Below are 26962 nucleotides of genomic sequence, written 5' to 3'. Positions count from 1 at the left end.
CTTCGACTTCCTCTTCATCGCAAATGTGCTTGATGAAGGTCGCTCCTCTGTCCAACACGGCCTCATCCTCCACTCTATTAAAAAAAAAAAAAAAAGAGAAAGTTTTAGATAAGGATCAGCATTTGAACATTTGAGCAACATTTCATCTGCAAAGGAACAAAATCCTGACAGTGACTCAGCACCTTGTCATTAACTTTAAAAGAAAAAAAAAATCCCCTTATTCTGAACCCGTCAACCTCTAGTTGTTGCGTAACAGCAAAGAAATGCACACAGGGAAACAGTCAGTAATCAGTGGTGCAATGATGTCACATTTAAACACATAAAACAATTAGAAATAAACACGTTTAACTGCATAAGAAGAGCAAAAAGCAGTTATTCTAAGAAGCGTCGCATTGCGGTTTTGATGCACTGCGACGACTTTCACCTAATTATCACCCGCATTCTTGAACACACGCTCACAAAATGAAGAAAGTTAATTTTGTAATCGAGTGCATGTTTTCATGTTTTAATGAGTGCAAGGTGAACGCGCACTCGACATACTCATTAAATCATTCACACCGGTTCTTCAAGTTCACACACAATCACAAGGCCTTATATTCACGTCAAGGCCCAACTGACTGACTGACTGACTGACTGACTGCATGTCCTGAATGTTCCCTCGATCATCAAGTCTCAAGCTTCCTGCACGGTTGGAAGTAAATCTATAGGGATGTGAATCTTTGGGTGGCTCACGATTCGATTCATACGATTCTCGATTCAAAACTTGATACAATGCATAGTGTGTTAAGGCAAATTATGGCACCAAAACAGTAAAGTTTGTATAAGATAATGTGATCACACTTAAGGCAAACTTAAGACAAAAGTTAACATTGATTCATTCAAAACAAATAAAAACTTACTTACTGTACAAAAAATAACTTAATATATAAATAAAAGCTTAGGCTAGCCGTCTTTTTCTCCCAGAAGCTACACAAATAAACTCTAAAAAAATAACACAAAATGGTGTTTTGTGTTATTTTTCGAAATAGAAACTTTAAAAATAATAATAAATCGATTCTTGAAGTTTATGAATCAAATTTGAGATGCGGCATAACAATTAAAAAGCCCATAAATGGGAAATATAAAGGAAAGTATTTGGCCTGAATGATAATATAATAACTGTATTGTCTGTTTTTAGTGGCTCCGTCTGTGCTTCCACACTTGCACTTGCCAATATGACCAACAGAGGCCGCCAGAGGCTTGTTGCGTGGGGGGGGGGAAGTCTCCCATCACTGATTGCCTCGTTTTAATCGCAGTCTCGCCCATCTTTGTTAGCTTGGATTAAGAAAATACAGAAAGTTTCCCCAATGTAAAAACTTAATGATCAACTCCATACAGTCGCAGTCGACCAATCCAACCTCATCAAACGCTCGTGTAATATAGGTACATGTGGAATAACACGGCTATTTTAATCTACAATAAAAGACAAAGAGACGCAGAGCAGATGAGACGGTCCGCTCCTGGTTCTGAGACGCAAGAAGCGTGTCAGGATCAAATTATGGAACTCCTCTGTCATGGCTAATCTGACCGACCTCTTTATGAGAACAGATAAACGAAACATAAATATTTGATTTAGGATGGCAATCGAGAATGTTAAATGGTTAATAAACACGTGAACAGTTTCCACTGGGCGAGCTGGACAATCCCCCCCGACGGTTCCCAAAAAAAAACACACAAAAAAAAAAACGAGGGCAAACACGACGACTGCATAAACAAAGTCAGGAAGGATACAACTTGTTCCTCCGCGAAGCTCATCTGAACGGCCCCAGAGGATACGGTTATCTGGCCTTGAGGGAGATTGAGGAATTCTATGATTGCCCGACAGACGCAATGTTGTGCCACCAAGCTTCGAGATCAAATGAGTGATGAGGAGGGGGGGGGGGGTGTCTGGGCCTCGTGCCAACATTGACAAGCGTTACTAATGCAGCGATTAGGCCTGTGTGTTGGTGTCTTTTGTCGCACCACAATAACAGAGGTCAAGTTCCCACACGGTGCCGTCGGGAGAGGGTCAACTCTATCGTTTAACTGCAGATTTCTGCACAATCTGTTCTGCTCGCCTAGGAGCGTTATCTTTTTTTTTTCTTCTTCTTCTTCTCCCCCACTGTAGGACAGGCCGTACAGAAAATAACAGCTTCAGGAACTGATTTTGTCACAGTGTTTCTGACCTGTATCTCATAGAGATACACAGCAGGCGGATCGAGAGGAAGCACGCTTAAAAGAAACACAAAGACGGAGCGGTTTCATTCCATTCTTACATGTCCAGTGTCTCCAGTGACTGGTTTGTCCATGTAGGCTACTGTAGAAACATGGCAGCAAAAATACATATAAAATGCTTATTTTAAGGCTATGGGGGGCTCATCGCTAATTTTTGTTCTACGTTATCAGCCCAGTCTCTCTTTACAGTGCGTTCGTTTACATACACACTATATGGCAATAATCGGGTAACTGGAATAAACCGTTTAAGGTGTATACTAGTGCTGACACGTTTCCATGACGACTGGTTGGAAAAAGGCGAGCATGACTCCGAATTGTTAAAACGAGTCTCTAAAGTAACGCTAAACTTTAAAAACAGAGGTATGCAGTACACAGGTACGCTGGTTATTTGTAGCGCTGCTCTTTTCATTTTGATAAACAGACCGCTACCGTTCGACTGTAGGTGTGCGCTAACCGGTGCTAAAAGGAGCTAATGCAGCTAACAGGGCCAACTGGTAAACGGTGCCTGGACTCCGGTGTCGCGGCACGTAAACGCGACTTCATTCGCGTCTTTTTCCCGGTTAGTCGTCGTGGAAACGCGTCGCGCGTCGGTTACAGAAACCGAGGTGTGTTAAACGGGTTTTTCAAAATACGATAAAGGCAATAAACGGATAATGATATCGGTTTATCCCGTTTACATGAGCACTTTGATAACCAGATAACTACAAAAACCCGATAATCGGTTTTCTAGTGTGCCTGTAAACACACTCAGTGAAGCGTTAAATGACATCGGATTTTATTTCCTTCTATACAAATCCAGTGATGGTGTCCAGCATCGGCTCATCCCTAATAAAAACATTTTTTTTTTTACTTCTCGGCAATTTAACACGTCTACAAAACACTTTATTCAGTTTCTGGCTGCCAATAAAGGCCCCTGAAAGGTTACACATTGCACCTTTATACTAGCATTACACATGCAATATGTTTGGAGGGATTTAGTGGAACGATCCAACCTTGTCAGCAAAGTCTAAAAGAGGTCGTCTTTATTTAAAGACTCGAGTCCAACTCTATATCTTGTGTATAAAAGGACGAGGTGGATAAGATCCTGAGATCCCTGATCTTTTTCATTTCCTGCAACGACTTCCACCACCTGATTCAATAGAATCAAAAGCTGGATGAGGGTCCTGAGCGGCCAGCTGCATCCACTGGTGAACCTCTCTCGCTGCTCCAACCCCTCTGCGACCTCACGAGGCTGGATAAACCTGTCTGTGCGTGAGGAACCAGAATCAGCTGCTTGAGGATCAGGGATCACTGCCGTGTCTTTGCAGAATGACGCACCCAAAGCCCAGCAGCCAGGTTCAACAAGCAACCCACCCCCAACGCCAAACAAGCGGCTGGTTCACGAAAAGCTTAAAGTCAGTCCCTGATTCAGTCGGCTGAAATGACGACCCATTTCAGACTCGACGGGATAGAATACACTTTAAGAGTTAATCGTTCGTTTGTTTTTTGCTGGAACCGACAATAATTCAATTTTCTCAGCGCATCACTTGTTCCATAAAACCACAGAAAAATGGTGAAAGTGATTCACAGATTCCAATGTGACATTTAAGGTTGGGGAACAACACTGGAGAGAAAAGAACCAGGGAACAATCTGCGGCATCTACTTTATACGTACTATATTTTCATTAAAATCGATGTAGACTTAAAGGCGCCATGTGTAAGAATGTGGCCAAAAACAGTTACTACACTCAAATTCAAAACACCGAGGTCTTTTATGTTTCGTTTTCTCCGCCATCGTAGCTCAGACGTAACTGGCAACCCGTGGATGCTCGGCAGCTGAGACTCTACTTAATGCAAATATAGTTAGAAGGCGGTAGGTGGCGCCACATGCCAAAACACAAACATGATTTGCAGTCTGCAAAATATATATTTTTTTAATGCAAATATTTTGGCTGTACTGTTGTTGGTGAGTTCAGTTTGTTATATGAACATTATTCCTGAGTGACATATTAGGAGGATTTTATGGCCAGTTGCTTTAGATTTATTACATAATGCACCTTTAAATATAGATTTGATCAATCTTAATTTGAATGAGTCTATACTATCTTGGTACTATCACAAGATACATGGGAGATTTGTGAACTTGATGACCAAAATAGCAGATGACAAAAGTTCTCAGTTACTCAATAAACCCACATAATGGATCAGGAACTGATTCGAGACCAGTCAATTAGTTTCAGGAAATCTGAGGTGATACCCAGGCTCCATACATTAAAATTAAATAAAGACAGTTTCATGAAACGGGCTGATGAAGTTGTTGTTTAAGATTCCCCATCTCTCAGGTACACCCTGAATTCTGGAATTTCGTCTGAACACATTGGAATGGACAAGGAAGTGGAGGATTACCCAGTCGCACGTTGCGTCACCCTGCACCGCACAAAAAGCGCTTTCAAGTTTTCCAGTCAGTCATCCAAGCAAACATATGACACATAACGTGGAGAGCGAGACACACTTCCCCATAGCAAAACCAGATTTCACAACCTCACAAACCGTAAAGAATCGCCCCTTGTTTTCACAAAGGTTCGCCTTCCATTGTGAAGGACAGACGTGACGGGTCACTTTAACCCTTTAAGGTGCTACTCAACCATTTGGTTGACTACACTTTAAGTGACTATATGTCATTGAAAAATGCATCAAGCTGAACTCACCAACACTAAATGAAGGTCACTTGTTCTGAATGTTGTACTTAATGAATTATGCAAACCAGGTTTATTATGAACAGACGTCTCAACCGTTTGGTAGAGGCCTGCATCTGAAATACTGTAGGGTCTAATTAAAAAAAAAAATGTGATTGTCATTATTGTTAAGTAAATAAAACAAAAAATGCAAAGAAATAATTTTTCCTTTGCTTATTCTTGTACCTTAAAGGGTTAAGGACCTCAAAATATTTTCCACAAACAGAATAACGAAGAAAATAAATGTCTTCATACACACAAAAACAACTCTAAACGCTGTAGTATATACTCCAGGCCTGAATGTGGCGCTGTAACGTTGCCACAGAAACTCACAAAAAGTGGAAAATATGATGTGGAGCATGCGTATAAATGTTAGGTATGCAGGTTAAGGGTTAGAGATGGAGGGCTATGACAATAGTCATTAACACGGAAAATCAAGGGTGGTGCTTTGAGATTTTAGGGCTCATGGAAATGTTGGTTCTGAGAAGATATGACGACAGACTCGTGTGTGTGTGTGTATACAGGCCTCATGATACAGTACAGTTACTCAACTATGGGTCGTGTTAATTCCACAATCTACGCTTTTTTTACGAGACGCTCTTTAAATGTTATGATTGTTATGTACATGAGACGGCAATTACGCCATGGTTGGAAACCCCATAACGAGGACAAAAGCCATTTGCTTGCTTTAGCTCGACATCATTCCTTTTGAAAAAAAAAAAGACATTTTCTGGAGAAACCCCCCCTTTAAACTCCATGACCTGCTACGTGTCACACACCAGTGTTGGTTCCACAGTGTGTGAGGCTGCTGCTGCTGCTACGTTGACAGAGAGTTTGCCTCTGAAAAATGATGACGAGGACACATCCGTCAGTCCTGAGACAAATTTGATTCAGCAGATAAAGACAAATGAAGTGATTTGGCGATTTTTGTCGTCATCGTTTTACCTCCTTGAACATAAGCCGTGCAACATTACATGTATGCCGCATCCGTCATCAATAACATCATACCTGAGCAGTAGAACTCCCTTCCCGAAACATTTTGGACACCTCTATACGTTTTCAGAGCGACTTTAGCCTGTTTGCGTGAGCCTACACAACAGCTTTAACATGCTCCGAAATGAAAAAACAAGACTTTGTGCAATGCAGATACACAGCGGGACCCCAATCTTAACCCTTTAAGGTACACACCAAGAAAAAAGCAAAGGAAAAAAAATTATTTGCATTTTTTATTACATTTACTTATGATAACAATAACAAAAATCTATCCATCTATCTATCTATATATTTTTTTTTTATTAGACCCTACAGTATTTCAGATACAGGCCTCTATCAAACGGTTGAGACGTCTGTTCACAATAAACCTGGTTTGCATAATTCATAAAGTCCAACATTCAGAACAAGTCACATTAAGTGTTAGTGAGTTCAGCTTGATGCATTTTTCAATGAGATGCAGTGACTTAAACTGTGGTCTACCAAATGGTTGAGAAGTACCTTAAAGGGTTATTGGAGCCCCCCCGTGTCACTAACCTGTTGCCAAAAGCTTCATACACTTCAAAACAAGAGAGATTGCGCAACAATGAGTAAACATGTGCCCCCTAGAGTTAAATTCAGAGTATTACAAAGTGAATTTAGATATGAATTTAGTGAATTGGGGGTTCCCCCTTGGTCCCTTTTGCCTGAGGCCCCCCCACAACCTAAAGTATCTTGTAACGCCCCTGAAAGCCTCCTCCCTGAAAACAGTTGCGGGGGGAATTTCAGCTGAGATCCACTGTGACTGAACTGAACTGGCTGCGGATCAAAACAGCTGATGACTTTCAGCTGCACGTCAGGAGAAAAAAGTGGTGCAGACGCGAAAAGAATGGTTTCCGTGCGTCATTGCGCACGCGGGACCCGCGCGTGTGTGTGTGGTGTGTGTGTGTGCATTTTTGGGGGTGTCAGCTCACACGGACCACATGGTCTGCGAATCATCAGCTCCACGCAGCTTTGCAGAGAAAGCAAAGAGAGAGAGACACGTTCCCCGGCGCTTGGCCTGCGCTCCCGCGTGTCTCTCTAATGGAGAGTGACAGGTTCGTGGAAAAGACGGATTAGCAGCCGTTCGTTCAAAGCCACCGCGGCTTCTCCTTCTCCGGGGAGGAGTGACGTGACTCAGGTGAAGCGGTAGACGTTGTTTCGCGTTTAATAACGTGATTAGAAGCACAACAAATAGTCCGCGCACACACGTCTCACCAACGTGGAACTAACCGAACCCAGGTGCGCGTGATTTACGCACACCGTGTCCACGTAAGACGCCCGAATTAACGTTTAACTTGTTGTAGACAAAATTACGACAAACCTGGCGCCTTTTTGTCACTTTTTTAGTTTTTTTTTCAACCTGGCCAGGAAGTTGAAAAAAAAAAAGGTTTAGTTTCGGTGCGTAATGAGTGAAAACAAGGAAAGAGGTCGTAAAAAAACTTACTTGGTCTTGTCGGAACTCATGGTGACAAAGTTGTCCTTCACACGGCTCGTCCTTCCGCTCACTTTAACTCACTCACTCGTGTTTGTTTCTTCACCTCTGAGGCGCCTTTTTTTTTTCTCCACGAGAGGAAAGTACAAAACAAAGAAGATCGGCTGCAGCTGGAGCCTCTGACTGACTGACTCGAGTTGACAAGTTCAACTCGCCACAGCTCAAAACAAGAACGTCAGAGAGACTCGGTCCTCACAGCATCACAACAACATGCTGCCCGGACAGCATCTTGGAGAAAAGGGTTCACTGAGTGTGTGTCGCTGTTCAGTGTGGAGAGAGACTCTGGGATCACAGCGTGTCCTTCTCCATATTTAAAGTGTCATCCCTCCTCCTGCGTGACGTCACCAAGGAGAGAGGAGGAGGAGGAGGAGGAGGGTTATTCTAACCTTCAAGATATTATGTGTTTAATATGTCAATCCATGAAACAAAAACCAGGAATATCTACATTTTTTTTGTCTTTAATGGGGAAAAAGTTTCAAATTTTGCAGTTTTTTTCCTCTCTTTATTTTTTTCTCTCTCATTAATTAATTAATTAGTCATCTTATTTTGATAAGATTCATTTAACTTGACTTATTTATTTTAATGGTGAGGTTCTCCATAAGCCCTCCCAGCACTGGCTCATTGTAGTTTATCATATATTATATATATTTTTTTTTTTCTTTTATGTGATATACTATACTATACTTTGTTTGTAGTGTTTTATTAAAGTGCAAACAATAAACAAACAAACACAAATCACACAATTTACTTCATTTCTGATCAAATCTACAGTCACAAATATTCAATATATGAATATCAGTGAATTACCCATTACACTCCCTACTGTTGTGTACCTCATTTTCTTTCTTTATGGTTTATTTATTTATTTAATTATTAACTTGTATTTCTTTATTTTTAACACACTTTTCTTTCTTTGTGGTTTATTTATTGACTTTTATTTCAGTTAAAGCCCATGTTCTTTCATTCTTCATCCATCTTGCTTTTCTGTAGGTGCTGCAATTTGTCTGTAAAGTATCAATTCATTAAAAAAAAAAAAAAAAATGTGGACGAGGGAAAGAAAGTCCTCACCTTAACGATTTTATTTGTTTTTTTGATGCAAATCTATTAAATAATAACCTTAAAGAAAAATGCATTAAAACTGTAAACATTAACTCCTTTTTAATTCTCCTTTATGGGTTAAAAAAACCCTACTTTCTTGCATTAAAGTGCTTTAAATTAAAGTAAATATTTTGAGGAGGGTCCTAAACTTCAATCTTCTAATTGAATATATTAAAAAATATTTTTTCTTTTAGCAAATAAAGTAAATAATAATAATCACATCACTCCCCATATACTATTAGGATCTATTAGTAGGTATTTTCTTCTCTTGTGGCCCTTACTTTACATACTTAAAAAATGTGTTCGTTTTTATGTGCTCAAAAGATAAATTCATAGTATAGTATAGTTTTTTTTTATATAGTTGCAGCCTCTTTGTTTGAATTATTATTGTAAATAATATTGATTTTTTTTCAATAACTGTGATCACTTTGACCTTTATTCTCATGTCGGTCATTTGTCCAACCTCAAGCTCTGCAATTTTTTCCAACTTCATTTGTCACATGATGTCGTTTGCATGTCTGTCCCCGAAGACAGAAACTTTGAAACCTTTGAAATCCAAATCCATCCGCACGTTTCTCGCGACTTGAAAGCGATTTTTCCTTTTCATACGTCGTATTTTCAAAACATCTAACGTTTGTTTAGATAAAAAACTGAAGTCTGTTTGGGTTTAAATTAAAGACTCGGTACGGCGTTTTTTTTGTGTGTGTGTCCAACACTGATAGGACAACCTTGAGCGCGTACCCTTATTGACATCAGTGACATCAGTTGTTTTACATCTTTTCAAATGTCAAGTGTGAAACAAAAGATTCTGCTCCCATAACGACGACATTAACAGCCCTCAACGCGAACTCAGTACATAGATTCTTAACCCCCGTAAAGCCCAAACCATTCAATAATTGACCGAAAAATCCAATTCTTTGAAACTGGAGCCTTTGTTGGTCCATATGAAGAAATAAAAAAACATTTTCTGCCGGGTTTCCCATCATTTTAGACAGGTTATCAGGTTTTTCAGGGAAAAAAATTGTCCCACTGCTCATGTGGAGGGCTCAAAAACTCATGTATCACATATGATATGTTTGGCGTTATAGGGTTATAAGTATTTGATTTTTTTTGGATTTTTTTCAGCGACACCAGATTAGTCAATTCCTAATCCAGGGTTCATAGTCATCTTGATAAAGCTTCTTTCAAGAACACCACTCCATAAAACCTAGAGTACAAAGTGTTCACAACCTCATAAATAAATTAATAACCGGAACATATTAAGATCTTACACCAACACTATCATTTTGGCTAATTAATAGTTCTTTTACGATCAGATACGAAGACCTTTGTCCCACACACACGACAAAGTGTGTGTATGAGTGAGTATGCATTCTGATCTCAGGTCAGTAACTACTGCATGAAGGCATTTAAGAGCTTTTTAAAAAAATCCTATAGTTCGGGCTCACTTAGAAATGTCCTTATTTTTGAAGGAAAAAAACAGTGAATACAACATTAAATGAATCAGAAATGCACTCTATACACTGTTAATGTGGTAAACGACTATTCTAGCTGCAAACATGTTTTTTAATGGAATATGTACATAATGTGTATAGAGGCCCATTTCCAGTGTTCTATTGTGTTTGCTCATGGCGTTAGAAGGCTATTGGATTATTCGAAAACCCTTGTGTATTGATGTTAGCACAGCTGAAAACAGTTGTGCTGCTTCTTTGACGAAAGGGCAAAAATGATTATTTGGAATAAAAATCATTATTTCTAACGCCGTCAAAGTCTTGACTATATTTTCTATCCATTTTGCAACTCTTTTGACGAATAAAAGTGTGACTTTTAACAAAAAATTGTACAGGTGAGCCCAAACTTTTGACCGGTAGTGTAATGTTCTCTGTGAGAGCGACTGGAGAGGACACTAGTGACATCTGTTGGTGTTAAGTTTGAACCAATTTTCTCAGTTCAGAGTTCCTACAACATTTTCCAAATTCAAAATTCCATCCCTTTCCAGACTCAAAACCTTAGACTTGTCAGAGGATTTTTTCAGTCAATATTAAAGGTGCATTATGTAATAAAACTAAAGCAACTGGCTGTAAAAACCTCCTAATATGTCACAGAGACTCAGGAATAATGTTCATGTAACAAACTGAGCTCACCAACAACAACAGTACAGACAAAATATTTGCATTAAAAAATATATTTTGCAGATCAGGTTTTGTCTACCAATCATTGCAGTCAGTAGAGTCTCAGCTGCCGAGCAACCACGGGTTGCCAGTTACGTCCGGAAAACGAAACCTAAAAGACACTCGGTATTTTGAATTTGAATGTAATAACCGTTTTTGGCCACATTCTTACATATGGCACCTTTAAACATCTGAATACCAATTGTTAGATGCTTATTATGTAAATAAACGGTTTTAAAATCACTTCCCTCATTTTTCATGAAGCCAGCCCTCGGAAAAAACGTGCATGCACCCGTGACACCGTCAAGTACAGGTACAGGTAGGCTGTGTTGTGTTAGTAACTTGTTTTGATTGGTATATTATTCATATATTTAATTTTAGAAAGTGAGATAATAGTCTGGAAACACAAATATTTTTTACATACTTTTTTCCCCTTTTCCGTACTTATCCAGACCTGGGAAACTTCCTCTAATGAAATTCCACACTTTTCCATGCTGTGTAGGAACCCCGTCAGTTTTATGGGAGCTACACAATAAACAGAAACCAAAAGATTTCTAGTATTTCAAGTTTATTGTCAAAAGTTCACACACAATCATTTGCACACAATAACACAGATAAATACACAACACGTAAAAAAAAAATAGCCATAAAAATATTTTAACAAATTCTACAGGTTAGATCATACATTTAAAAAAAAAAAAGAAAAATAAAGAGTTGTCACTGTTGGGGCGTCTTCTTTATTCCCAGGTTCATAATGTGCTCAAGAACTCCTTGACCTGAAAAAAAAACAACAGCAGCAGCAGCAAACCGTGTTAATGTTTCCAGCTCCGAGCTTTCATCCTGTGATCATAACTCAACAAAAAAAAACACAAGTCTGCTGATGTCAACTGTGTGAAAGTTGCCGAGGGTGTTTGGGTCCATTTCTTGGTCGTGGCATTTGAAAGGGAGTGAAATGTTTACCGTTAACATGAAACTGTGCCTCCAACAGCTGTGAAGGCCTCATTTCCATAAGTGAAACCAGTGTCTTTCTCACACATTTAACCTCTCACCGCCCAAAAACTTGTTGTGAAACCACTTATTCCCTAAACTACACAGCATACATACATACATACACACACTTTAAAATTCCCACAGTTTTCCCCACCTTTTTAACCCTGTATTTGTATTCCTAAACTGTCAATTTGTTTTATTTCTTTCAAGAAAACAAAATCCGTTACAAGCTCAAGCACGAACATGTGCCTACATAACCGTGAATACAACATATACACTATTTTAGAATGCTAGCATGGTCTGTGTTTCATTTTATTGACCCCCGCCAAGGTGGTATATGTTTTCGCTGGAGTCTGTCTGTTAGCAGCATAACTCGAAAAAGTCACAGCGGATTTGGATGAAATTTTGAGCCTGATCCGTACCAAGGAAAGGGGGGTGGGGGGTCTGAGCTGCCTTGGCGGAGGCCTGCGCTCTCCGAGTGCTTTTCTAGTTTATCCTTTATGTAGCCAGGAAGGTACCATTGAGAGTCCTGGTCAAGACAGCAGCATACATAATACAAATAGTTACAGAGACAAGATAATTTCAGATATAAAAGTTAATAAATAAGGTCATTAAAAGAGAGTAAAAAAACGAGGGATAAAGTGCAGAAGTATACATGCCGTACCCACAAGATCCTTAATCTGGACCCCTCAAAAAGGTTATGTAAAACAGCAACAAAAAACTATTCAATGTGTTTGTCGAACTAAAACTGGACTTTAAAAAACCCATGACTCCCTGGTCAAGGAAGAAGGGATCTTGTATCTCAATGGGATCTTCCTGGTTAAATAAAGGATAATAAAAAGAAAGAACTGAGCCAAAATACGTCATACCCTCAAAATTACAAATTTAGCTTAAATAAACTGTTTTCCATGGATTTGCTTGTGTTTACATTGCCTTTTTCCAAATTTAAAAAGCTTCACACTCACTGATTTCACAATCACGCATCAGCGGTTGACCCTCAAATTAGCAGTTCTGCGCGCTAAATCAAGTTCGAATCAAAACAAATGACGATGAATCAGTAATTTTTGGATTTTTTCATCCAATAGTCTTTTAGCACGATGAGCAAACACAAAGTACCATTAGAACACTGAAAAAGGGGCCTCTATACACCTATGTACATATTCCATTAAAAAACAGATGTTTGGAGCTAGAATAGTCGCTTACCACATTAATAATGTATAGAGTGTATTTCTGATTCATTTAATGTTATAATCATTGAAAAAAGTGTTTTTCCTTCAAAAAATAAGGACGTTTATCAGTGACCCCAAACTTTTTAACAGTGCGGGTTAACGACCAGCTGCATTCTATAACATAAACCGCCTTGTAATTATAAGCTAGAAGGGAGTGCGTCGCCACCTAGTGTAAAGTAGTTGGACACACTTCATTTAATAAATTGATTGTATACTTGTATAAAAGGGACAATGTTCCAGTTGAGCGGCACAGTCGTACCCACAACCAGAGCTTGTTGTAGTTGGTTTAGATGAAGCCAAAGTAGGGATTTTAAACACTTTACAGTTGAGTAGTTTCATGCAACGTAATGTATAATATTGTATTTTGGATTGAATATGAAAACCAGTTAAACAAATTAGGTTTATTCTCTAAAAATAAGTTAAATTACATGTTGCAGAATCAGTCAAATCTAATTTAATCTCGTCTATTAAACAATTTAAGATTAAATCAAGTCAAAAAACATACTGGGTTTGTTCTGACAAAAGGATTTATGTGATGTGGACACAACTCATGATATAAACATTGCACATCTGTAGCATCGACTGTCACCCACCTTCTCGATCATGTCGGCCCCTTTGGTGTCATTTGCCTTAAAGTCTTCGTTTACGTCGATGGTCAGGACCGGCACGTCGCTCAGATAATCAAACTCCATGCTGTGGGCCAGACGAGACGAGGGACACATTGTGTTAATCATTCACGTCCGGGAAACGGCATCTGTGCCTGTTTATTTATTCAACATTTGTGTTTGGGAAGGAAATCGCGGAGCGCACAGTGGACCGAATGATCGACGGAGTATACTTGGTGACCTCGCCCGTTTCCTTAAACACACTCGTGTAGCAGATGCAGATCACACGGATCACAAACTGATTCAAGTCTTCAAGCTGTTGTCAGGTTATTGCATGAAAAGGATCTTTCTCCAATAACCAAGACCGGTCATATAACTAATACGGCTAAACTAGAGACTGTCTCCTCCTTTAGCACAAAGAACATCTGTTGTTTTCAGAAATGCACAGTTCCTAATGTAAACATGCCATAAAAGCCTCCGTGTGTGTGTGTGTGTGTGTGTGTGTGTTTTTCTGCTTACGTCATGGTCTTGTGCTGTAACCAGCTCTCATGTTTAAAGTGGAGCTTCTCCAGATACTCCAGAGGGATGTCCTGCTCTTCTTCTCTGCCTCTCAGGTGCAGCCTCTCTAAACATTTCTACACACACACACAACAGAAAAGGAAATGAGTCGCATGTTTGCACAAAGCCTCTGCACTCCTGTCCTTTGTACTCTTTCTTCTGTGGTCTAATGTTAGCTCAGGACAAGATCTAACCATTAAAAAAAACACAATAGCAGTGCTCCCACATGTGATAGAATAACAAAGGATGTAAAAAAAACAGCTGGTGAGACGAATACCTCAGGTGAAGCTCTGAGGTAGATGATACCATCCAACTCGATGTGCTTGCCAAACTGGCTGTGCAGCCACCCGTGCCAGTCCTGATACACAGACCACTCGGTCTCACTCAGACACTCGCCCTCATACAGGTTAGCTGCAAAGATGTACCTGCGACATCACAAGAAAAGGACAAGGACTTTTTTATTCATTATAATCATTGCAAAGAGTATATATCATATCAGAGATTTTGCACATCTTAAGGTCATTAAAGGTCCCATATTATGCAAAATCAACTTTTTAATCATTGAAATCCTTATATTTGGGACTCTGGGGGTCCTATCAGTCAGCAAAGTGTAAACAAAGATGACTCACTCATGCTTTTGTGGTCCTCCTCAGTCTAAGTACAGGAGATTAATAAAACATGCGATGTTGACTTCCGTGCTCATTGGGACGCCACAAGACGCTAAATTCCTGGAATTGTTGTCTCACGGAGCTCCGCTTTGTCCGTAAAACACGCGAGATTGCTGTCGAGGGCAACGGCATCCGAAAAACCAGAAGTCCGCGAAAAGTTCTATTCTTGGCTCCACAGTGCAGCACAGAGTTTTACACAAACTTCCAGCCTCAGAGGATTTATCTGTCCAGTGAATACATGTTATATATGACGGCAATGTGCCTGCTAGAGCCTGCAAATGATCACTTTTCCAAATGCTAACTGCTGTTAGCTCCCAGTAGCCTCTGTGGCTGATGTAATTTCCTTTACCACAATAGCAGCAACAAGACCCAGGTTTGAGCCCCAGTTGGAACTAGGTAAATTGGACACTCTAACTTGACCTAAGTGTGAATGGTTGCTTGTCTCTATATGTGGTCCTGTGATGGACTGGCGAACTGTCCAGGGTGTGACCCCGCCTATCGCCCCCATGTCAGCTGAGATTGGCACAGCATCCGCCTGTGACCCTCCTGTTGAGCATAAAGTGGTAGCAAATGGATAGATGTACAATAAGTAACGCATCACGGGTTTATAGATAGCATCCAGCCCTGATCAAGAGAGGAACTGAACCTACTGTACACACTCCTCCTTTATTTGTTCACCTAATGGCTGCTTTTATTTGTACTATTAGTTGAAGTGAGCCTGAGGGCCCATGGTTGGTGTAGTGGTTAGCACTCTTGCCTTTGCGGTAGATGATGGATCAAAAATGATTCAGATGTGTTCATACCTGTCACTGTAGATGGACCGCTCGAAGAACTGCACAGGATTCTCGGCTTCCCGCAGCTTCCCATTGGCCGACTTGATCTGGGAGCGCACCCTGCTGATGCAGGCATAGCTCTGGAACGTGTAGGCCCACCGCTCGGGTTTCTCATACATCATCTGCAGGACATTCCCTCCGCTCTTCTGAGATGTGGTCAGCTCCTGGTTTGTCACATACAAAAGAAAATACCTTAATAAGACTGCATTTCATTGGCGTTTACACACAACAACAATGGTGCACTCATGTTCCTGACATCTATAATAAATGGTTACTTTAACTTCTTAGGGACATAAAAGAAAATGAATATGTGATTACTTCATTTACATTTATGTCACATTTTTGACAGTAGTTCAAACCTGTTTTAATTGATGTTTGAGTTGAAGCACTATTTTCTTACTTCACTGTCCACTGTCTCACCTTGAATCTTTCTTTTTGTATAAAATGTGTCCAAATCCGCTCACTGTCTCTAGTGATAAAGTGTTTTTATAGTTTTTTTCTGAGGCATTCGTGTGAGGAAATTAAATTCAGTGCTCTTTAAAAACACCCATAATTGTTTGACATAGTTGGAATGCTAGGTTATATTGTAATATACTTCATTTAAGTTCTTTAAAATAAATCAAGAGACTAAAAATTAACACTGCAAAACACCGTCTAACAGCAGAGGGTGCATGACCTCACGCCCAACAACTGGATGGTGTAGAGGATTTCAGTTCTACATTTTCACTTATATTTGCCATTCAAAAGAACGTTCTTCTTGTTGAGTAAAATAGTAATTTGTTGGCTTAACAATGTTTAAATGTGTACGTAAAAGGTGCTTCCTTTTGATGCAAAATATCAGCTCAAATATACAAAGTCACCAGCAGCTGAATCTCATTTCCTGCTTATTTCTATACCGACAGTGGGCGTGGGCGTGAAGCTATGGGCTTGCAGCTGAGTGGAAAGTTAGCGAGGTTTGATGTAATGATGAAGGCATGTTCATCTGTCCAGTGGGACCATCTGTCTCCCCTGGGTGTGTGTGTGGTAATATAACTGGGACTATAGCACAGCCTTAAGGACAGATAGCAGCTGCACTCTAAATACAGATGAAGACTCTCCTACTCATATTAACCTGTGCAGTCTTTGCGTATGTGTGTGTGTGGGGCGTGCAGGATCATGTTCTACTGACGGAGCACAATGAAATTCACTGCAGATTTACAGTATATAGTGATTTAAAGATGCAGTATGCAAGGAGGTGACATCTGAAGCCTGCTTTGCATTTGCTGCTCGGCACTCTTGACTTCCGGCCCATTCTTGCCCAACATCCTGATCAACCGATCCTTCCTTCCGCTTGTTTATCTCAATCTATATCTGTGCTGCTTTATTCATTTTTAATTTTACGTGTAAACGGAAGAGAACGGGAGCACAAGGACGCCTCTCTGTGTTCGAACTCCAGGAGGGAGAGGTGGACAATGTTAAAGTACAAGTTTGTCAAGGCTAAGAAGCCGCAAATTTATCCTCTTCTTCTTTGGTAGGAATGCATCCTATGCCATGTGTCCAGACTTTGTACCACCACCTGATGGTGAAGTGGAATACTACAGGAACCCCCTAGCGCAAGAGTATACAAGAGTCTATTGCGATATGTGATGTGTTTACAATGTGGTGCTGGTGGAATGTGCGTGCAAGTATACCGCAGGCTTCACAGTTGAAGGGAGGAAACTTCAACAGGAAGAAGACGGTGATGTTTTCCTAGTGTTTTGCACACTTGCAAAACTGGGTGCAAAAAAAAGTGTCCTGCAATTGAGTAAATAAAGTATAGGACTCCTCGTCTTAACCCTGGCTTCCCCACACACACACACATTAGGGAACTATGGTGGCCTTTGATGACCAGATAGATTCTTCTTCTTCATTTGTATAGCAAGCTTCTGCTTCATAACACAAAGCACACATTTTAGCTTGTTTGTCCATTTGGGCTACTGTAGAAAATGGCAGCACAAGATGCTAGGTCTGAAGTACATATGAAAGGCTTATTTACAGCCAACAGAAAACGAAATACATATATGCTTTTAATCTTAAGACAGTTATACATTTCTGTGAACAAATTTATTGGTAGAATCTTCAATTATGTGCAAGTAAAACCTCCTAAATGTTACAAACTGGACCTTTAAGTCATACAATTTGCCCAATATAAAAAGCAAAACCATGACTCAGACTATAGTATCTGACGTAGGTGTACCTGAGAGTGTGCTAGCATGACAGCAATTTATTTTTTTAGAGATTTTTAGAGAGTTTGTCAATACCTCAAAGTCGTCACCGTTTGTTTGAACGTTGCACCACCTGGCGATGGGCTCCGGTACTACATCCCAGTCCGGGTTCTCTTGCTCCAAAAGGCGCACAAAGGTGGATTTACCCGCCGCTAAAACACACACAAAAACACGCTAAAGTTCGGTCACAGCGCACACGAACATGTCGTTACACATTTACATTGGGTACGTTTATGCGCTGACAGTTTTACAAAAGGAAGTTGAGGACGTTTAACACTTGGCGGCAAAAAAAAAGGGTCCTGGCCAGAAAGGTCTGAATAAAACAACCAGTCTTTGGCTGACTGACTGCACTTTTACAGACGTAATGTGGACAAACCACCGCGGTTTAAAGGTTTAAACGTCTGTGATGTGATGGAGCTCTGTACTCACCAATGTTTCCCTCCACCGAAATCCGCTTTATTCTTTTCTCCATTGAGTCGTTCATAGAGTCGTTCATAGACTCGTCCAGTGACTCCGGGCAGCGTCTCTTCGGAGTAAAAGACATGTTACGGTAAACAAAATAAAGTCTTCGGATAAAGAGAACGGTAATTGTTGACGGTGTTACAGCTGCTGCACCGCGGGATAACTATCGCTTTTTTTTAAGCTTTGGCGGCAACAAACGTCAGAAAGCGGCGGTTTGCACAGACTCGTCTCCTCCCCGGAAGCGGAAGCAGCAGCTGCAGCCACGGCGCTCCTCCTCCACCGAGCAGGGGCGAAGCTAGAGATTTTGGGGCCCATGAAAGAATCCCCCCCCCCCCCACTGAATAAAGTTGTTTTAATGATATTATTATCCATAGTCGTTCATAAAATTCACAATTAAAATACTCAAAACATAAAAATATTTATATGTGAACTCAACTTTTGAGTAGAGATCCAACTCATTACTGGCTGTATTCATAAAAATCAATGTGGGAGATAGCGGTTATGTCATAGAATACCAAATGGTCGATCACTTAGTGCATTAACATGCATGTTAAAAGTCAAATTTTAGTCTGACTAAGACAATAATTGGTTTTCATGTCATGTAAACACATTAGTCTGACTAAGAATTACATCATTTTTTATTATACTACAGACATTTGAAGAGGGAATAGTAATGCTACAGAAATGTTGTCATTCCCTATGAGGACTTCCCAGGAGTTCTCAGGAGTACGGAATATCCTGGCCAGAATTCCTCATCAACATAACATGGCGCTATTTTTTTCAGTAGATTAAGTTTATGTTGATCACAAAGGTTGTTTCCCATCCTGATATGTGATGTGAAGTCATGAAAGAGTCACAATGACGCCACAAAATGTTATCAGGGTCATGTTGTAATGCATTAACTTCCATAACCAATAACAATAGACAATCTATTGATTAGATTCATTACCATATCAAGCAAATGAGGTCATTATGAAATCAGAAGTATATATACACGTTTGTGGTGTCTGTAGCATAAATGTATGTATGAAGTAAAGTATCTAAGCATATAAACTTCATTTTATTATCTTTATAATATGACGTAAAATGAGCTGGATGCATAGAGTTGTAATATAAAGTAGAACAGAATTGAAATAAATATTTATTGGAATACACCTTGCAGTCAAGTGGCTGTGCTCAGGTATATAATCACAAACATAGAATTCGTTCAAAGAGTCAAGACCAACTTTATTTGTCTTGTAAACAGCATCAATCAATTCAGTAGCATCGAAAAACCCCCTACCAAGCCTTTATATACAAACATATCATCAATTATTACACCGGAGGAGGGACAACTTTGCGGGGCATTTCACAAACATGAGATGCTTTCAGGATGACCAATTTTATATTATGTCTTCAGATATCTGACGAGCAGTAACATTCATCGTATCAAGTGGAAACAGACGTGGAACAATTAAAACAAAGTAAAGTTGATATGGAAACCAGGGGGGGAGAAGGGGACGCAGCCTCGAAAAAGACTCAATGCATTCTTTAAACCAAGAGTTAGCACTCTGAAGCTAATTAAGACAGGTCTAAGCCTCTGTATTTACATGTGTTCAACACCTCTCCATCACGCATCCGATATAAAACGTTTGTGTCACCTTTTCTGAACGCAAACACAAATGAGAAGCAGTTTTGTCACGATGGGTTTACATCAGAGATTGTAGAGATCGACAATGTATATAAAGTTTGAATGAGCTATCTGGTAAACATTTTAGTGTTGTGTCAATTGTTATTGCATAGTAAACTACACTTAAGATTTGGGAAGGGCGCATGCACTTGCTGTTCCAAGCACAGCAACAGACGACTCAAACCGTAACGAAAAAGCGTAGGAAATCTCACTCGTGCCGACTCGTAGCTCGCGCCAGAGGAGGTGAAGCATTTCAACATTCATTTGGGGGAAATGTGAGAGGAAACATACTACGATCGGTCACATGTTACGGCTTCGCACAAAGCAGTCTATGCAGAATAAACATTCAGGCAAAGAGAGGTCAGGGGGAAAATGTTCAAAGTGCTTTATGGCTATTGAGAACAAGGGCTGCCTCAGAAAATCCAATTGGAAATGCCGTTCTATAAACAGTGGAAGCTGTGACAGACGTACCTACTTCCGATTTACTGACCTTAATATACACTCGAAGGCTGTAGATTCCTCACGGATATCTACTAAAACATGCCAATATTTTTACATTTTTGGGAGGAAACTAGTACACAGGAATTTGTTACTAGAAAACGATCAAATAAAGGGGAATTGATTTGTAGTTCCTGCTATAACGTGACAATATTCTAGCCTCACTTCTACAAACATTCATGAATCATAACCTGCACAGTGCAGGTGGCAATGAGACGCAAGGATATGTTGGATGGGGAGAGAACAGAATTAGAGTACAAAAAGAAATGGGCTGTGTTCAGGTGTCCAGTGCGTCAGTGATCTATGGCCTTTAACTTCTAACAGTTCTCAATGTTGATATAGGGCAAATATGAGCCATGCTAGGCACTTAGGGTTCTTTTGTATTGACAGATGTGGGCTGATACAGATGTGAAGAGCGGCAAAGTGCCGCTGAGCTCCCTCCACGTCGCTTGAGGAATAAAATAACAAGCCACTGCTGCTGAATTGGCTTAAATTCTTGCCATAACAGCAACAATACCATACTATTTATTAAAGACTGTATTCTCCCCTGCAAGAAAGTTTGAAATAGGAATCTACAAACATAAAAAAAAACAAAAAACATCTGTAACAGAACAGGAAACTAATGTGTCTATACCATCGTAAATGTGAGCCATGACTGAATACTGGGATTTATTCATAGAGCTAAAACCTTTTCTTCTATTACGTTAAGTGTGTTATCAAGTGTGTTATCCCTGATAGCATTAGTTCTAGTGCCATAAACCTATCAAGACCCTTCCTGCTTCCTGGCCCCCCATTTTTTAAAAACATTTCCCCAAATGGAAATATAGTATATACTGCATACGTACAGCCAGGGTGGGGTGGGTATCTGTGCAAAAACTAGAAGACCAATAAAATAAGGATCACGCGGCCATTTATCTATCCTTAGTTGTCAGTTTTTCAATCAGCTCCTGTAGTGGGACCAGCTCTTTCCTGTCAATGAGGTTAAACTCCTGGAATAAAAAGAAGAAAAAACATGAGCGCATGATACACTAAGTGTTTTCTTATGCTTTACTTATGCGAAGACCAAAGTCCTACCTGAACAAAAAAGATGAAGTGTTTGAATGACGTGTTGAGGTGGGCCTCCTCTTGCAGCTGCATGACAGAGTCAAAGTGCTGGTGATAGATGTGGGCGTAGACTCTGAACAGGCGCTTCAGAATGGTCTTTGCCACGGACATGAAGTTTCGCTTAAAGGGGACACCTTAGGGGGGGAAAAAAATAAAGCTGTTGAAATCATTCAGATCATCAAAAACACAAGGATAATTCCGTCAGTGTTGAGTTTGAGCAAATTACTTTAAGTAAAAAAAGTGGGTTAGGGTTAAATACCTTTTTAAAAATGCTAATAGTTTAAATAAAAACATACCGCACATTACTTTTTAGCTCCGTTTACCTCTCTGTTGCTGCAGGTCATATTATTGAGCTGAAAAATCTCAGCACAAACAAAGCAGATGCAGCCACACTAAAGTATGCTCTCCTGGATTACAAGGTCTTAAGAGGCAGGCCAGAGCATGATTTAATGGAAAAGCAAACAACTGTGATTGCAACACAGAACCACCCCACGCTAACACGGTGTCAAGTGTTCACGTGTAGCTAAGACATTTTGATGTTTGCTGACAGAAAAACAGTAACGGATGTTTTGATCCTGGATCAGCAAAGTTTTATGGGCACTAAATGGGTTTTAGTAGATAGTAACCTTAATGACTGTTATTACGAAAAGTTAAATCCAGCAATACAGACAACAATTCTTATGTGGGCTATGTTTCCTGAAAATACTCAGTCTCATAACTCGTGAATTAGTGTATAAAAAAGGCTGTAAAATAGTGTATATTTGTGATTGAAGTTAGTGTTATTGGTTATTTCATACATTTCCATGACTGAATCTGTGATTTTTTTATAGTGTGATAATGTGAAGAGCTGAAAGACTTTAAAGTGGACATATTATACCCTATTTCTCTAAGTTAACCTAGTTCCCTGGTGTCCTAATGCTTTGGTCAATGACGTCTGACGTCAGATGAAAACATCACTGAAAGAAACAAAGCATTACAACATGAAAACTATACAGAATGTAAACAAACCAATCTTTGATGGGAAGAGACTCTCATCATCAAGCTGGTCTTGCACCCAGGTCATGAGGTAATCGATGTACTTTGGAGCAGAGCATTTGATTGGCTTCTTGATGTTAGTTCCATCAGCCCAGTGGTACTCATACCTAAGGAAAAACAGACGACAAACGCTCTTGGATGACATTCTCCACATTCGTTACAAACAGTTTGTTGTTTGGTTTTACTTAAACGATAAACTTACTTAGGACCAGCAGACATGACTGGACAGCTTTCCTCTGTGCAAAAGTCTGTGATGGTGCCATACAGCATGTTGATTTGGTTGAAGAAATCCACAGCTAAGAGGAAAAGAACATTTTCTTTTTTTTAAATCAACAACATGCATGTGACTGAATACCATGTGAACTAGCACAAAAACAAACAAGCGAGAACCTTCAACTCTTCCCACTTCACTGCCTAGACCACATTTCAGATCAGACTTATACAGCACAGATTGTGTTACTGCCAATTCCCAGTGGCAGACAACCAACACTGCCTTTCCATCATTTAGAATCATCTATCTTTCTAAAGGGAAGGCAGCGTTTTAGTGTTGGTGCTTCATTTGCTTATCGCCAACAAACACACATACTGAACAGCTGATGTGTTGTCGAGTCAAATTTTAAATTAAAAAAAGAGAACTTCCCGTACTGTACACAGTGAGACAAACACTTCAGCAAGTCAGGCAATCTGACAAGGGAGGAAATTAAGCTTCCACTGACCAGCCATTTGTCACAATAGAGCGCAAAGTAAACACGGCTCTCAGCGCAGACAATGAGGTCTACTCAACATTCACAGCGGTTTTTCTAGCATGAATAGTCATGGTCTTTGGAAAGGATGGCAACAGTTTACCCTCTGGTGATTCACAGGAACACTACTGAGACTACTAGCATACAGACAGAAAGACTAAGAAGAGACAGATGTGTAAAAAAAAAAGGTGTGGGGGTTAAATAATTCTTGCAGGAATGTGAATTAAAAAGGGTGTATCAAGGGAGATGAGTGGAGGTTATTTAAACTTGGCACTCACTGTTAACTGCGACCCATTCGTTTAAGTCTTCACCCTCAGGCAACATGACTGCCATGCGCAGGTTTCCACTTCCCAGTGTAGCCTCTGCATGTTTCAACAGCTCGTACTGATGAGAACCCTCCGGGATATTCTTCTTGGGCTTGAACGTCTTGGATGAACGGTTTCCACTGTGAGTCAGATTTCAAAAGAGGAAGAAGAATTGTGTGACACATGTGAAGGGAGTGAAATGTTATGACAAATCATGAGTTAGCACCGGTGTGGGCCCTCTGATTGTGAAAAGTTAGGATCTACACAACTGAGGTGATCACTTTGATGTAATCAAGAGTGAGGGGGCCTGAACAGTGTGTCACTCTGTGACACAGCGTGTAATGAGGCCGTTTGTAGAGGTGCTGCATTCAATCTCTCTCAACGCACCATTTAACAAGAATCCTTGTGTGCGTCATCACAACCTAGATGGGTGTTCACCAAAACAGATACTACAACTTGGAACATAAAGCAAAGCCAATGTCATACAGAATTTTTAAAACCTATTTCTAAACCTCGACCAAGAGAAAAGTATGCCTTTGCTAAACCAAATGTACACAAATGTTCTCTCTTACTGAAATGGGTGTGAGGTGATCTTGAACAACGCGATGGAAACAAAGATAAGGATTTCAGATACACTACTGTTCACGTCCAAAAGTGATAGAATTTTCAAATATTTCAACACTGGCATTTCCATAACTTCAGTAACTTTAATGATGAACTCGTGTGTAAATGCGTTTTCATCTTTCAGCTAACCAAATACAAATTAATCATGTGACTCAGCTGTACTTTAATTAATTTCTGGTTCAGCTATTGACTGGTGAATTTAGTTATATCAGAGACGACTTAGCTTATGTAAACGAAGTGCTGGCACCAGCAAATACACAAGCCAGACTGTGAGCCTTCTCGGTTAAATGTGCACTCTGATTCGTGTTTAAAGGTAAAATCGAGGGTGCTGCTATTAGGGATATTTTAGATCTGAAACCGATGTCCATTATATGCAAAAATCTACAGAGAGAAAAGCAAAACAGGCGAGACATGCAAAGACGAGTCCAGGCTATAGACGAAGCCCGTACTCTGCTACTTGCTAGCGAAGCAGCTAGCTAGCATATTAGCTTACATTATATTGACATTCTTTCAATTACAAAGCCGAATGGTCAGACAAAACAAATATCCATCACAATAATTAGAACTTACAAAAGAAAGCTCATGTTTCCTCGGCGCCCAGAAAACAACAACTCTCCCGGCAAAGAGCAAAAAAAAGCAGAGTGCCTGAAGACCAGAAGGATTGTTTGACACAACTCTCTCAGTCTCTCTCGTCCTCGGTTCTTTCTCCGGATTCCTTTCAGCGGCCCATAAAGATCCAAACAACTCGATAAATAAAAATAAATAGAACAGAAAATAAACAGATATTAGTGTCGGAAAAAAAACCTTGGGTAATGTTATAAAAGAGTCGTATCCACCGGCTGCTGATATGTACGCTGAGAGGCAGCAGCGTACTGAACGTAATGCTGACTTCTTCTGCTGAGGCCACACACGCAGCTCACACGGAGCTCTTTCGTTTGCTGCCACCTAGTGGAATAAAAATGGCACTGCTCTACTGGGATATTTACTTGCTGTTAACTATTGAACTTTCTTTTTAACTTCACTATTTCAAAAAAAATAAAAATAAAATAATAATAATATATATATATTTAATCAACTATATTTTTGACAACTAATAAAGCAAAATAAAATAATCACAAATGTCCCTTCCCACCACACCCAAATCCCTCCCATCATGGACCGCGGAGACATAAAGAACAATTACATGAAGGATTTAATTATAGTGATCGTTTGCTTCCAATGTGATCTATTTTTTACCCCCTTGCTTGGTGCATGTTGGCAGCCCATTGTTCCACATGCGCTATATTTATTTAATCAATTAACTACACTGACAGAATGCAGAGCTTTCCATGTGCAAGCTTTAAGTCACTTTGCAGCGGTAAGATCAGCAAACAAAAGATGCTTCTTCCTGACTCAAGAGAATGTCTGGTGAATCAGGAATTGTTTCAGAGAATATGTTTGATAGCATTCCTGCAAAGACTCAGTTAATGTTGTTTTCAGTCTCACTGGAATGGGTTTTATACAGTTTATATGAGACAACAATAGATAGGACATTTCATATCTGTGTAAATAACAATGTTGCCACAAAGTCTCATGAGTGTAAATTGCATGAGGTCGTCCATTTTCCCAGCTGTCAAGACATATGCCAACGCTCTAATAGTAGCAGGACACTGTATCAACACAAGCAAGGTGTTTTCTTCCTGAGTACAACTGCACAATATGTACAACACATTTTGTACCACTCACTGTGTCGACTACATAAGGCCGATTTCATTCTGCTGCATTTCGTGTGTGGCACCAAAAACAGGTGCTAAGAAGCGAAGAAGAGGAGAGTGTCATGTGAAATTCTTTTTCTGTTCAGTTATCCTGGAATAGCAGCTGAGTGGGATTGTCTGGCAGAACTTCAAACGAACCAACATGCTTTAGTTTGTGGTCTTCAGCAGAAGTAGTGTAATGTTTTTGAGTGGGTAGGCACTGTGTTAATAAATTCACTGATGTGTTGCCATTAAAGTATCCAACCATCCATCACCACATGAGGGTCTCGGCTGACATGGGGCGAAAGGCAAGGTACAGCCTGGACAGATCGCCAGTCCATCATAATAAGGCCACATATGGAGACAAACAACCATCCACTCTTGCACCTACGGTCAATTTAGAGTGTCCAATTTACCTGATCGCCATATTGCATATTTTTGTACTGAGGAAGGAAACCAGAGAACCAGAAGAAAACCAATTGTACACACAGGGAGAGGCCCTTGTTCCGACCAGGTCGCAAACCCAGGTCTTCTTGCTGCAAAGGCATAAAATATACGATCCTGAGTGTATTATCGCCAGAAAATGACTTCCACATTACATTGTCAGCTGAGCAGCAATTCAATACCAATATTCATCATGATATCACTATCTCCAATATCAATAGGACAACGATTCAGTGTACAATCATCAATAATTCAAGCACTGTTTGAGGTTTAAAAGAGAGATTATGGTGAAAATAGTTTCAGACGGAATTTAAGTTGTTTACATGGTGGCCATCTATCTAAACATTTGAGATAAAACAGAATTCAATACAAATCGTTTCCAGCTTTGACATTGCGACAACAACGAGTTTCCTGTTTCAGCAGGAATCTGTTTTTTTTGCTAAAGCCCATCATGAATGTCACTTATTTCTTCCTCACCAT

At 39.9% G+C, this 26962-nt stretch overlaps 3 protein-coding genes across 3 annotated transcripts in view; all 3 read right to left on the bottom strand.

Annotated features, from left to right (window-relative positions):
- Window positions 1-7442, bottom strand: part of slc4a4b (solute carrier family 4 member 4b) — a gene marked incomplete at both ends in the record, with an annotated part of 38551 nt that extends 31109 nt beyond the window's left edge. The window contains 2 exons of the mRNA XM_083898948.1: window positions 1-74; window positions 7423-7442. Of these exons, the coding sequence (XP_083755074.1) occupies window positions 1-74; window positions 7423-7442 (94 nt within the window). The remainder of the gene's footprint in view (window positions 75-7422) is intronic.
- Window positions 7443-11488: 4046 nt separating this feature from the next.
- Window positions 11489-18409, bottom strand: dck (deoxycytidine kinase; the record flags this gene model as incomplete). The annotated part of the gene is made up of 7 exons (XM_083901405.1): window positions 11489-11515; window positions 13552-13651; window positions 14083-14198; window positions 14399-14546; window positions 15593-15786; window positions 17902-18017; window positions 18295-18409. The coding sequence occupies 7 exons, from the start codon at window positions 18407-18409 to the stop codon at window positions 11489-11491; spliced, it is 816 nt and encodes a 271-aa protein (XP_083757531.1).
- A 1169-nt stretch (window positions 18410-19578) lies between these two features.
- On the bottom strand, window positions 19579-25155 carry LOC310936202 (MOB kinase activator 1B). The gene is made up of 6 exons (XM_083900222.1): window positions 24876-25155; window positions 23655-23821; window positions 22836-22929; window positions 22607-22740; window positions 21569-21732; window positions 19579-21483 (listed from the first exon to the last, which is right to left on the bottom strand). Exons 1-6 carry the CDS (start codon window positions 24887-24889, stop codon window positions 21406-21408), a joined length of 651 nt encoding a protein of 216 aa, XP_083756348.1. The 5' UTR covers window positions 24890-25155; the 3' UTR covers window positions 19579-21405.
- Window positions 25156-26962: the final 1807 nt, after the last annotated feature.

Source organism: Microchirus variegatus (assembly GCF_963457635.1).
Source record: "Microchirus variegatus genome assembly, chromosome: 1".
Lineage (NCBI taxonomy): Eukaryota > Metazoa > Chordata > Actinopteri > Pleuronectiformes > Soleidae > Microchirus > Microchirus variegatus.
This window is presented reverse-complemented; position numbering and strand designations above follow the sequence as displayed.